The sequence below is a fragment of the Haemaphysalis longicornis genome, unplaced genomic scaffold (genome assembly GCF_048455015.1).
Source record: "Haemaphysalis longicornis isolate Haplotype H1 unplaced genomic scaffold, Haemaphysalis longicornis Haplotype H1 scaffold_2, whole genome shotgun sequence".
NCBI classification, from domain to species: domain Eukaryota; kingdom Metazoa; phylum Arthropoda; class Arachnida; order Ixodida; family Ixodidae; genus Haemaphysalis; species Haemaphysalis longicornis.
Genome location: NW_027526295.1, coordinates 109,655,558 through 109,669,177, shown reverse-complemented (window position 1 = coordinate 109,669,177; position 13,620 = coordinate 109,655,558). Strand labels below are relative to the sequence as shown.

Here is a 13,620-nt window from a genome sequence, read left to right as displayed (position 1 = left end):
TGCCGTGTCCATCAGCCCCCTCCACAAAGTCAGGGCCACAACTGGCCATTGCCATCCTATCCTGGGACACAGAGAACAGACTTAGCAGAATTAGCTAGCCAGTCTGGTATTCTGTTCAGGCAGTGATTCATTGTATGCAGCAGGGTTCAACCACGGTACCATAAGCACCTGTTGTGCGGGACAAGCATTCTATTTCGCCTGCGATTGTTTCCACCTAGCCTACCAGCATAGGTGACCTGTACTTTGTCGCATGGAATAACTTGGACAGCTACCGCCATGGCATGACCACTCCTTCACGTGTCTTCAAGTTTTTCACATAATGCTGCGCTTCTCCTGTTGACCCATGCGCTAACATGGACTCTGACAGGTTTAATTTCCTTCTTACGGTTCCTTCAACCTTGCACCAAAACTCAAGAAGCAGTGCTGGGGCCACACGGTGTTGAAATCTTTGTTGCACCAAGCATCACGCGGCCAGACCTTCTGACAAGGAAGAGGACCAAGGCGTACCTGCTGGAACTGGACGAGGGCCTCTACGCGGTCGTTGACCCCCGCGCACCAGGGCACGAGGCCCCCCCGGCGGAATCCCGCCCACAGGTCCCGCTGCTGGTGCCAGACGCGGCGGAAGTGCCGGGCAAAGTGGGTGTCGCCCATCTCCAGCCTCCGCAGGTTGTCCAGGTAGGTGCGCTCGTGCAGGCACGCCAGCATGGCCCGCAGGGTGCGGCACACGCGGGCCTGCTCCGGCGCGGGCATCTTCACCTGGTCCATCTTACCCAGCAGGGAGCTGTGGTGGGTGCGTAGGGGGAAGGAAGCCGTTGGTGCGGGCAAGGAACCCGGCAAGAACAGGCTGCAGGAGTCTTCGACTCGACTCCGCCCCCTGAACTCATTCAGGCAGTGCAGCACTCGTCCCCTCGGTTTTCGAGTGCAGCGTGCGGTGCCTCCCCTTTTCTCTTCAGTTAGCACGAAGGAGGTACAAATTGAAGTATCTGCAGTTTTTTTAAGTACCTGCAGTTCTTCTAAGGTCTCATACAACAGAATTTCTGTAATGGGCGGTTAATTACACTGTACTGTACAGCAAAATTGCAGCATTCGTTTCACGGAATGCATGATCTTGCAATATTTTTGGCTCCGAGTACAGCAGAACCCCACTATAAAGTTCCCCAGTGCTGTGTTTTCCTGGCTCCTACATTGTACTCAGACAATCCCGGAAATGCTTCCCCACCCGATACGTCACTATCTGGCACCCGAACACAGCAGGAGTAACAAGTGCCGACCGCTATTGGCTTGACAGCAGGGCTGGCTACATGGAACCACATGAGAGTAGGAGTAGGTAGGAGCTGTCACTAGATGCCCATTTTAGGAAAGGAAGAGCTTGGTTGCTAATCGGTGTACACCCCATTATAAAGGAGATGCTCATAACATCCATCGTTTTCTGAGAAAGCTTATCACAAACACTTTAGCCTCACTCCCTAGTGGTCGCGAATCCCTCTGAGCGCTATATTTTTTGTGATTTCCTGATGATGCTGCGACAGCGGAAAACACTTTTCCTTGGGGAAAAGCGCTCAACGTTCTGAGAGCAGCACACGAGCAGCCAGCGCTCGACATTGCTAAATACCCCGAACTACCACCCTCAGCACAAAATAGTGTCCTCTTGAAGCGGGATGAGATAGAAGGGAATGCCACGCTTTTTGACCCAAAAGCTAAGCAGGCTCGCACTTCTAGAGTGAACTGCAAGCTTCTATCCTCTATTTCTTTAACGGCTCGAAATGAAATAATATATAAATGAAGAATTTTAAGTTGTAACTAGACTGTTTTTTTTTTTTTTCATTTTTCTATGGTTCCTAACTGCTGCATTTTCGTGGCTGTTACATTTTTTTCCTCTCGTCCACTGAAAATACTATAGGCGGGGTTCCACTGTACAACTTGTTACATGGAGGCACAACTGTATTCGATTCTGTCTTGAATCAGGCAGCACTGTTCGGAAACTTCAAATACGTATTTCTGAGGATTCGGAAGTTCGAACATGTAACAGAACCTCCCTTCAATGAACTTACAGACATAAAAATACGCCTCGTTGAAAGCGAGAAGTGCCCCAACAAATGTGCACACAAAATATACTCTCTGTAATGTGTTGAAATGAATTAGGGCCAGGATGTACCACAATTTGAGTGTGTTCAATTGCCGCCAAAAATGCACTTATTTTCCTTCGTTGTGGCACCAGCCGGCTTACCCCAATACAACTGGTTTAATGTGGCTAGAGTGCAAGGGGAAAGTGCTTTTAAAGTGCCTTTCATGGTTTTAGCCTCGGACAAACTAAACCTTTGGCCATCACTTTTTCCTCCCCAATAACGGGGAAGCGCCAAAACGGGCCTGGTCAACCCTCTTGGATGAGTAAGCCTGGACTTGCACTGCCATAGTCTATTATCAAACGAAGCACAACATCCCATAGTACCATTTCTCTCTATAAGGAATGTGTGGGAAAACGATTACACGAGGCGGGTCTTAGTCGAGGGTTCGACGAAGCCCGTCTGGCCAGGTGGTCAGTTCGTAACAAAGTTGCGATCACTGAGCACGTCAATCGAAAAAAATCACCAACAGGACAAAGGGCAACATCAACAGCACAACAGCTACCATCAACAGATACAACAGATCAACATCAACAGATGCCATCAACAGGACAGAGGGCAACATGCCCAGTATCTACACTCCATTGTTACGTCACATTTTGAAAGCACGAAAACCGCGACGCCGTCTTGCCTCACCTCACTGCGATCAAGGATTCCGTATGGGATCCGAAACGCCAACTATTTTCAATTGACTTGGTCAGTGACCGCAGCTTCGTTATGCTCTGTTATGAAGGCGGCTCTCGTTTAATCGGTCCCCGGCCCCCCCCACTGACCGGATGACGTGGTAGTGGCAGAGCAGGGTGGTGCTGGCCTGGTCGAAGAAGTTGCGCAGCCCCTGCAGCTTCAGCTGCTCCTTGCCCAGCAGCAGCAGGCGCACCTGCGACGCCACCGGGTTGGCCTGGGTGAACACGCTCATCAGCAGGCCCACCACCAGGCGCACGGGCCGCGTCACCAGCGCAAAGGCGAACGGGCAGCCCAGCCCCGCCGCGTCGTGGCCGCTCCACGAGGCCAGCGAGAAGCGGCCCGCCATGGCCGCAAACGCGTAGCCGCTGTCGAACAGCAGCAGCTCGGGGAACTGGCGCAGCGAGCGCCGCATGGCCCCCGTCTGGAAGAACACCGCCGTCACCGCGTCCCCGGCGCCCACGATGACCGAGACGGCCGCGTCCGCGTCCGCCTCCTCCAGCTTCTCCAGCTCGCGCAGCAGCGAGGCGATCTCTGAGGCCTCGCGCAGCGAGCTGTCCGTGGCCCCGCCCCCGTTGCTGCCCCCGCTGCCGCCCAGGGTCAGCTGCAGCTGCCGCGCGTGGCGCACGCTCAGCGCCCGGAACTCCTCGCCCACGCCCGCGTGCAGCGGGTCCATGCCGTCCTCGTCCTCCTCGCTGTCCTCGCCGCTCGTGCTCGAGCCCCCCGGCTCGAGCCCGCCGTCGGGCTCCATGTCGATGTCGGCCGGCTCCCCGTCCGCGTCCAGCTCGGTCAGGCTCGTGTCTTGCAGAGCCGTCAGGCCTTCCTGGAAGGGAAAGGAAGATGGAAGCAAACGGTGGCCTTTCAGGTGTCCTCCCCTTTATTTTACCGGATGACCTGAGCCACGCTAAAAGGAGGATGCATGTTGAAGGGACCATGTAGATGAAATACAAGTTTGTTTTATTTGAAAGATTTTGTGCTTTGTGGTGCCCCCAGCGCTTCTCCAGAAGCAAATGATGCTCTTTTCACTGAGAAATTAATAAATTTATGTTAAAATTCCGATTCTCCTGCCAAATCATGTTTTTGGGACGTCTGCAATGATGTCATATGTGGTGGGGAGCCTTGTTTACCGTTAGTCAACCTAGTGTCATGCGAAGGAATCGTATGACAGGTAAGACCAACAACACAAGAAACGCCTAAAGAAGACAACAACAAAGAAGACGCAAGGCACGCGGCGCGAAGGTCATCGACACCGGCTACGGCGCCGAAGGCTCGCGACCACGGCACGAGCTTGCGCCGGCGACCAGCCAATGGGAAGCGGCCAGCGACAGCAGCTGGCGGGAGAAGAAGTGGAAAAAGGACACCCAGAGAGTGAGAAGAGTGGAGCGAGACCGGGATGCGCCGCGGTCGGGCGACCGGACCCGTGCCGTGCCCCAAGAAGTCCTCCACCAGCACAAAATCCAAGACATCTCCTCTACAAGTAAGATGGTGAAGAGAGTGCAGCGAGACCGGAACGCTGGCGGCCGGGCGCCCTGACCCGGGCCACGTCCAAGAGGTCCTGCACAACGAAACGCCTGACGCCCTCTCCCGCAAGCCAGTTGTCTCGTCGGACATCGGCAGCGACGTTCCAAGAGAGCTGCGTCGGCTCTTCAGCGATGGGAGCTCGGAGCGCGTTGTCCTACCTCCAGCCACGAGAAGTCACACCCTGACTGTGCTACCGGGAAGTGAGGTGCGGTGGACCATTTTCGGTTACAAACCATGTAGTTTCTCTACTTTTGTTTGGACTGTAGCGTTTTGCCAATAGTTAGCCACGCTCATCTTTTGTTATTCTCTCATCACTGTATCTGTTTCTGTTGTGTTCATTTTGGGTGGTTTGGAGCAATAGAACGTAGTCTCGTCAAAAGTTTTTCGTTCTCTTATTATTATTGTCCCGAACCTGACACTAGATGGCACCACCATGCCGCGGGTGGCAGTTTTGTGCCTTTGTTTTTGATCGCATTTGCACCTGGCTTGTTTTAGTTAAGGTAGGAAATAATCGTTTCATGAAACATGGTGCTCGCTCGACAAATATGGTCCCGTAAGACGCTTACGCCAATCGACCAGTGTCGTCTGAGACAACCCCAAAGCGCCGCAGTGCTGTGCAGCTAAAACAGCACAGTACGTGCAGTACCAACAGCAGTATGCACAGGTACCTTTATGTTTGCTTTCGTAACTCCCACTGTTTACCCCACCGTTTTTATCGCTATAAAAAGAATTTGTCCGAAAAGTAAGCGGCAAATAACTAGATCGGCAAGCTTATAAGCACTGCTAAGTTGCGTTTCCTTTCGCTGGCCTCAGCCAATCGCAGAGCTGTCGCATATGACATCACAGGTTCTGTTGTGGGAAATGAACTGGCGGGTCGCATGGTCATTCCCTTTCTTCCTAATTAGGTAGCTTATTTGAGCAAAGTTTACATTAAAAGTGGCGTCAGTATGATTCTATCGAGACAATCTTTTGAATGAACCACACGTGTTTTGTTGGTATGGACCCTTTAAGTATAGTTCGAGCCATGAAAAACGTTCACCCTTTTTTGGACGACTGCTATCCGGAACCATGACTCACCCACCGGCACAGTTATGGGCACTAGGGCAAGCCAAGTCTGTACAACTCACCTGACGTACATTTTAACCATAATCTAGAGATTTAACCATAAATTTGGGAAAAGTGGTACTTGTGATGATGTCGCTAACAGCGCAGCAGGAAAGGAAAGAGTTGAGCGCTCTTCTGACATTTCACTTCTCCGTAAGACCCAGATCGCTTAGGGTCAGACACATCGTGTGCTTCAGGGACAGCAGGCGTCCGCCACACGTTCCACACACCTGTGAGAGGTCGTTGGTGCTGTCGGCGGCGTTGGTGTCGGGTGCCTCGGTGGGGTCCTCGTGGTTGTGCTCCAGATTCATCTTGATCAGCACCAGCTTGTCCTGCTGCTTGTTGTACTTGATGCTCACCCCAGCGGGGCACTTCTTGTACACCCTGCGTGCAACAACGTCAGGTGGCACGTGAGGCACATGAACATCACCTGTGTCCAGGACCAGCAATGAAGCACTCGTGTGTGTCCACTCTTCTTTTTGTCCACGTTTCAGATGCAATGTCTTTTTTCACATTTTCTGTCACACTCGATGTGTCCGGATCGGTGGACCTGTTAAAAGTTATCGTGCCTTAGTTGTTAGAAACAATGTCATTCCCAGTGGACTTAATATTGTGTCAGACTTCACGGGTACATCGTGGGTAGAGTGCAGGTAAAAAGTGGTGTGCAGGTAGTGGTGTGCCTGGCCATATCGTAAAACAAAAATCACCGCGATATCCCTGGGACCTCACCACCTTTCGTACTCAAACGAGACAGCAAAAGCAACATCAGCAAGGTTTGTTTGTCTCGTTGAAAACACAAAAATAATTCCATATTAACTCCGTTCTTTTTTTGTTGTTGTTACAATCACTGAATTCAGTGCACACCTGTGCACCGGTGCACAAAAATCATGTCGCGAATCATCCAAACGCAGTAAATGGTGCCATACAATTTCTTTCGCAGCTGCCGCTGCTGCGACCAATTTTTTAATACTGCTCGTGCAGTAACATTATATAAGGAAACTTAAAACAGCAGCACTAAACCGAGCAACGTTTCACCACAACACTAAATTGAGCCGCACATTTAGCGACAAGAAATGCTGTCGCATTTACACCTAATTACAATAGCTTCCGTGCTCTCATAATTTCCTGCATAAAAACAACACACAAGAAAAAAAAAAGCAAGAACAGATTTACTGGTAGTTTTCAGACGCGCCGCTTCTCAATGTATTGTTAAACTTTCTTATCCAGGCTGCTCATTCAGTTCGGAAGATAATGCAAATGAGTTCTTGAACTCATTTGATCACTGGGGCATCACTGGATTTATAGTCTCGGCCTCACCGTGGCCTATTCGAGAAGTAATTTGACATTCGGTTTCCCTAGATATTCATATGGCGTGGAGAATCCTTGGACTACCTGTGGACTATCCAAGGAAAGTCCGAAACTGCAAATCAAAGAACCCCACCGAATGCCGTTCGCATCGAATGTAGTTTGGTATTCTCGTATAGAGCCAAACCTATGACATTAAAGGCCAACAGCACTCAAATTTTTCTTTGCCCAAATCTGATCCGAATAAGTTGTTTATGCTGTAAAAATCATTACAGCCAAGTTCTAAACCTGATACCAACTTAGTACAATAACTGCAAGCATTCAAAGTAGCTCCCAGCAGACGACGTTTGGGCCTGGCGGAGAGTGGCCGAAACAAGTTCCGAATGGCCTGTGACAGACAAGAGAAATTTGTCCTGTGAAGCTCACACTTTTTTGGCGACTGGCACGGGCAGGGATTCGTTTGCTGGAGATTCGTCTGCTACACCGCTGCACTGTACCGGCCGTCAGCATCACATGTTCTAAAGCTTACCGTATTGGTAGCAATACCCGCAATTTTTACAGAAGCCAACAAACTATGCACGCACTTGAGTTGGTTCTGGAGTTAGCAAAATTTTTTTTACTTAAAATGATATTTTTACTCATAAAAATAGCGCAAAAGGCACACTTGCCTGTTTATGTATCATTCCTATTGCAACTGCCACAAATTTTTTTTTATGAATCCTTGACAACTTGCACTGCAGCGAGCAATAATATTTTGCTGTATCTGGGCAGGCCCGACACCACCTCCACCCCTTCGACACTTTCATAAGTTGGACGACCTAACTTTTGAGTTGCTTTACATGCTGGTAAAAACATTTATGCTACTTTCCCCTCACTCATTAAGTGAACTAAGACCAGCCCAGCTTATGTTAACAGATATATCCACATAAAGATTGGCCATCACCTTTGCAAAGTGCAAAAGCTAACAAAACTGCACCTCTGCTAAATGATAAATTACACTATTGCTTTCATCGAGAAATAAAGGACTCACTTTTTAGAGTGTTATATTTAGTTTACTTGAAATTAAAAAGAAATAGTGTACTCACTTTTTTAGAGTGTTAAATTTAGTTTACTTGAAATGAAAATGTTATCAACTGCACACGTCCCCAGTGAAAGTGCCAAACTGCAGTAGATAGGTAACTTTTTCGCATTACAGTGCCTCATCTAGCTCTGGAAGCTACCACACGGTTGCAAACCAATTTTACAATTCAATCATCGATGTGCAGCACGGTGAAAGTTACTGAACAAATATTCACAGAGCTATCTGCCTGTAAATGCACAGCCAAAACAGTTTATCATTGATCACCGCCCTTGTGTGGTTCATTCCCGTAAAAAAAAAAAAAAAGAAGGGGCTGGTAGCCAAGGCACCGGCTAACCAAAGCTGATTTTCGATATCATACAAGCAAATAGCCTGCTTTCTTACTCGCAATGACAAGGATTGTTACTCCGGAGGGTAATGTAAGGCCAAAAATAATTGCCGACAGTCTATGTGCTCTCTGTTGATAGCTCCACAAGGTCGGAATTGCGCCTAACTATATCAGCCTTCGCAAAATGTTAGTCGAAGAATTCTATACTAACAGTGCGAAACGCGACGCTACCACGTGCATTTGGAGGCTGCTGCGAGTGGCCATCGTCACGGGCACGTCCGCTTCCGTTCCATCACCTACGTCACGTCCAGCCACCAGTAATGGCCGTCGTTTCTTTCAATTTCGGTTCCGAAAACGCCATTCTTCCTGAGCTGTTTGCATTGCCTGCATTCCTGTTCGAAACGAAGTGTTTTGCAGTTAACACTCTTTTAGGGGCGAAGCCCCTGAGGGGCTCGGGCTGTCGGTCTCATGTCGCCGTCGTAACCTTTGTCTATTTATCCACGGTACTAGAACACCAAGACACTCGTTTATGCCTCGCGCTAGAATGTAACGCATACTAAGAAAACACTGGGACATTCATTTACGCCTCGCCCTTCAACGCTTCGTAACACGTACTAAAAAAATCGCGCCAATCCACCCTGTGAATGTGGTTGGAAAGCAAAGCTGTAAACGGCACCCATAACGATTACCCATGCGACGTCATTTAAATTCACTCACATCGCTCTACAAACAGTAGAACCAGAGAGAAGTGTAATGCACTTAACCACACCATTTATTACTTGAAAGACATATCCTTGGTAAGGTTAAATCAATGCATAATGCATGAACGGTGTTTGGTTGAGTTGTATTGGTGTAGCACAAGAGTGGAAACTTTTTTTATAAAATAAAAGTAAGCTCCAACCCGGTGTTAGACGATCTGACTTCTCCGTCTCTGCGCCGCGGACGGAGGCGATGAGATTTGCGGCAGAGAAGAAGGAGGAGGAGGAAGAAATACTTCTGTTCAGATTTCTGAACGGCCCAGAGTGCAGCCCTAGGGAGTGATTCCTTCTTCTGTGGGGCCCATATGCAGTCCGCGCGGCCTGTGTTCTGTCCACCCGCTGAAACGGGGTAGGTAGAGAGGGCCTGGACAGCAGCATCTCCTATTGCCCTTGTTGGGTAGTTGACGGAAAGAGAGGAGGGTGCTCACGGCTAAAGTCGCACACCCCGATTACGGGTCGGAGTGTTTCTAATTCTGAGCAAAATTTACATTCAGCGTCGTAGCGATTCGGATACATTAAGTGAAGACGCGTAGGCTGTGGGAAGGAGCCCAAATTGTATGAGCCGTAGGGTAGTTTGTTGTTCTCTGGAAAGGTCAGGGTACGGCGAAGGTACGGTCTGTCTCAGAAGGCGATAATGCTGGGTTATCTCCCTGAACGTGACAAGCAGGTGACTGTCCTCGTGCAGCTCCATAGCACGGGAGGTAAACGCGCAGGCTTGTTGGGTGGGCGTATTGTCGCCCTTCATTGAAGCGTGAGGGGGTGTCCAGATGAGCCGAATGGAACCGTTTGGGGAGTGTGTTTTTAGCACGCGCATTGCAGGTCAATACACCCAACCCGACTGGTAATTCCAGTAGGCTTGCTGGGAATCGGTGATTACCCTCCAAACCCCTGGTTGAGTGAGAGCCAAGGTGATGGCTGCCTCTTCTGCTGCCGTCATTTCTTGGGTCCTAAGCGAGGTACACGCAAGGAGGTTGGTTCTGGAGGTAGCCACGATGATGGCGTATTGCTGCCCTCGATGTTTGCGTAGACAACTCTCGAGGTGTCTGTGTAGATAACTGCATGATCCCCACCGAGGGTGGTGTTGAGTGCTTGAGCCAGGGCTTGTAGGCGACCCTTGTCGTGTGAGGGGTTCATATTTCTAAGCAAAGAGAGCATCTTTATTTCTTGCCTCCAAGAGTCTGGGAGTACATCAAGCAGAGTGACATTCTGTGCTGCCCAGCCAATCTGGTGAAGGATGCGGCGACCCGCCGCAGTTCTGCTCCGTCGGAGCTTGTGGTTAGAAAGATGGCCCTCTGCCAGCTCTTCCACCGTGTTGTGGAGCCCCGTGCTAAGCAGCCTCTGTGTGGACGCACTCATGAGAAGACCAATGGCCTGCTCGACTACATTTCTAATCATTGTATAAAGCATCTCTATGTCTTCCTTGTCGAGACGAGGACAAGGGGTTGACGTAAGTGACTCTCGAGAGGGCAAAAGCTTCAATTAATCGAAAGGTACCGGATTCCTTTAGGCCTCGCTTCTTGGTGGCAACTCGCCAGATCATGTGTATGATTTGATTAATGCTGTTTTTGAGGCGCTGCAAGGAGACGTCACTCTTGGTGTTAGCCTCGAGATTTAGGCCCAGGATCTTGATGCTGGGGCTTGGAGTGATGGCCTGGCTATCAAGGAGTATTTGAATGTATTCCTTGATTTGGCGTGAGGGCGGGCGACAAGGAACTGATTTCTTACGTGATTACTGGAGGCCACAGGCTTTAGCACATTGGCGTACTAGAAGTGAGATGCCATGCATGGGTGTGAGCTTCCTTTAATTTTTGAAACTCTTAACACATAAGCAAGGTGCGCACAGGGCCGCTAGACGGGCGTGAGTGGCCACGTGACGCTTTCACGTGGCATTCAGCGAGAAGGCAGGGGGTAAACCCGTAGATGTGCTTGGTGAGTACACCATTTGTCTTCCCGTGTTCGCGTGGGCTCGTAGCTGAATCGGTAAGACAACGGGCTCTCGCGTTGTTAGGCTATTAGATCCAGGTTCGATTCCCGGCGGTGCCAGTAAATTCTTTTATTTGTTCGCTGGAGTTTTCTGGTGACACCAACGGTCGCGAAAGAACCCTTGGAGGGTAGAGGTAAAAAGCTTTGCTTTAAAAAAAACACCGGGACACTCGTTCATCCCTCATGCTTCAAAGACATGAGACTTTTACAGCAAAAGCCCCTAACGGTTTCTTCTCCGTTGGCAAGAACGCCAAAGCATGCTATGCTGCATGCTTCGCCCCTCACCAGGATTCATGTTAAGTGGAGATGGCCTGAGGTTTTTTACGTGTACTATTAAACGGCATCATTTTTACGTTGGAGAGAATTGGAGTGCAGTTGGCCTTTAAAGGCAAATGTCTATTGAGAGGTAACCACATGAAGCGATGTTTGTGAATGACATGATAAGTAAACGTCAATACTTCACAGTGCACGAGTAGTGTGGGTGAAAGCAATGATCTTTCACCCACACTGCATGGTGGGCAGCAGCAACCCAGAAGCAAGTGACAGAGGTGGAGGAGCCTGTTGGCAGTGTTATTACTATGTAGCGCAGGCAACGAGAGGTTTCCGTCAAGTGAACTACAAGTCCGCTGTAAACTAACGAACAACACTTGTCGAGTCACTCACAAAAATCGCTTACATGTGAGTGAGCTTGTTTTTGAATTTTGCTAAATATGCTACGTGACAGGGGTGTAATGATGCCAGCATCAGCACTTCCTGAAAAACCCCATGCCACTGCCCCACGCGTGCCCCAGCGCATACGATGTGACATCACGCCAGATGTGGGTAGGACGAAATACGCTATGACCTGAAATATGCACAGTTTTATGTCACAACCAGGTCTGGACAAAAGCAAAGATAACCCGTCAAATGCACTAGACGACCACTTTACCCATTTGCACGACGATTACTTTCGTAGGCCGGCCCCGGCCTATGAATGTAAACATCGCGAGCGCAATGTAAAGAATGGCGGCGGATGAACGGTACAGGAGGACCGATGAAGGGCGCAAATTACGCGCGCTTTGCGCAACCATTCATGGTTTCACTCTTTTTTTTTGTCTGCCCAAAGCAGTTCTCAGCAGCTCCAAGCAGCTCCGTATTTTTATTTGCCTTCTGCCAGGATGAATCTGCCCGCCATAGAACGTCTACGGCGGGCGCAGTTTTGGGCTGGTGGTTGGAGGTGCTCAGAGCTGCTCTGAGCAGGAAATAAAAGAGACCTTTTATTTGTCGTTCTGGACTGCTCAGAACTGCCCTGGAGTTGCTCCATCGCATAATTTCCATTGCGAGAGCAGTTTCCTACTGCCCAAGAACTGTTCCGCGGAGGTAATTAAAAAAACAGACGTGCGTACTCACTTCCCATTGTGGTCCTCTCGCGGCTTGCTCTTGCCCCTCGACAGGACGCAGCAGTAGTGGACGTGGGTGAACTGCCACTTTTCGTCCACCCCCTCGAAGGGCGGCATCTTGGTCTTGCACTTGAGCCGGCTCTGCTCGAGCTTCTTGTTGTAGCTCTTGACCGACTTGGAGGTGTACACCTTGAAGCCCTGGTCTGTCGCCTTGCAGAACTCGTCCAGCGCGCTCTTCCACTCGGCGAACGAGTCGAACGTGTCGCCCACCTTCAGCTCACGCATCGTGCGCTCGGATTGCTGCGCGGCCAACGCCGGACGTGTACACAATCGCACAGGTCCGCGTGATCACACAAGCACGGCCTTACCCGTTGAACGATGTAGCAACCTGCACGAATCGACGAAGCTTGGACACACGTAGTATGTTTTCAATTCGCAGTCATCACAGGGCCAGCTCGGTAAATCTTCGTTACCAAAAGAGCACGGACGTAGCTGGCACGAAGCATCGATACGCAGACACAACCGCCTCCTTTCTACACGTTGAACACCGGCGCCATGCTTGTATTTAACACACAGTATTCTGCTGGGTGAGATTCTGTGGATAGCAGCCGTGCCTGAGCATTGTTTAGAGAAACGCTGGGCGCCCGGGTCTCAAAAACCTCAGTCAATCCGCGAAATTGCGGCAAAAAGCGGCGGAAGAAATCGTGAGACGCGCACCGCCATTTCCAATGTTGCCAGATTGCGTTGCACGATCCCGTCAGGGGACGAAAACGTTCCAGAAATAATGGCGTCATCCTAACCAGAGTTACTGGATATAGACAGTTGCGAAACTCCCCATAGGCCCCATGTATCGAAAGCCGGTCTTCGGTTGCCCCCCCTGCGCCGGGGCAAGCACGGGGCAAGTTGACTAGCCTGTCGTCTGTCGGCAGGACGTTGAAGCAGTACTCAAGTGCTTGCGGCGGCTGCCGTAAGTCATAAAAAGAAAAGCCGCAAAAAACACAAGTAAATTTTACGTAATTATTGTGCTTTAATTTAAAAAGCAATCTTTATTTTACAGAAGAATTTTGAATAATAATAGTTTAGCTAAGTTCTGTTTTTATCTCCTAGGTGCCGCGCGCGTCGACTTGCCCCTCAGCTTCCACGGAGTGGGGGGGCTAGCGCCGCCCGGATTCTGAAGCGGAGTTTCGCAACTGTCTATATTGAGTAACTCTGATCCTAACGGTATTGCGGAATAACGTTTCCTCATGAAGATTTTCCTCCTTTCGTCGGGCTCTACTTGTTTTATGCTGCAGTTATTCATTTTCTAATTATTTTCTTAAGCTTCGACTCTGCTTTTAAAAATAAAAAAAGCTTGAAATTC

The 13,620-nt window shown here is 49.8% G+C and overlaps 1 protein-coding gene across 4 annotated transcripts in view; it reads right to left on the bottom strand.

The window, feature by feature from the left end:
• Positions 1 to 12,988, bottom strand: part of LOC144169108 (uncharacterized) — a 43,310-nt gene extending 30,322 nt beyond the window's left edge. For all 4 annotated transcript variants that reach the window (XM_077698128.1, XM_077698129.1, XM_077698130.1 and 1 more), the window contains exons 1-4: positions 12,271 to 12,988; positions 5,660 to 5,813; positions 2,897 to 3,627; positions 508 to 781 (exon numbers count right to left, since the gene is read on the bottom strand). In XM_077698128.1, the coding sequence (XP_077554254.1) occupies positions 508 to 781; positions 2,897 to 3,627; positions 5,660 to 5,813; positions 12,271 to 12,545 (1,434 nt within the window). In that variant the 5' untranslated portion in view covers positions 12,546 to 12,988. The remainder of the gene's footprint in view (positions 1 to 507; positions 782 to 2,896; positions 3,628 to 5,659; positions 5,814 to 12,270) is intronic.
• Positions 12,989 to 13,620: the final 632 nt, after the last annotated feature.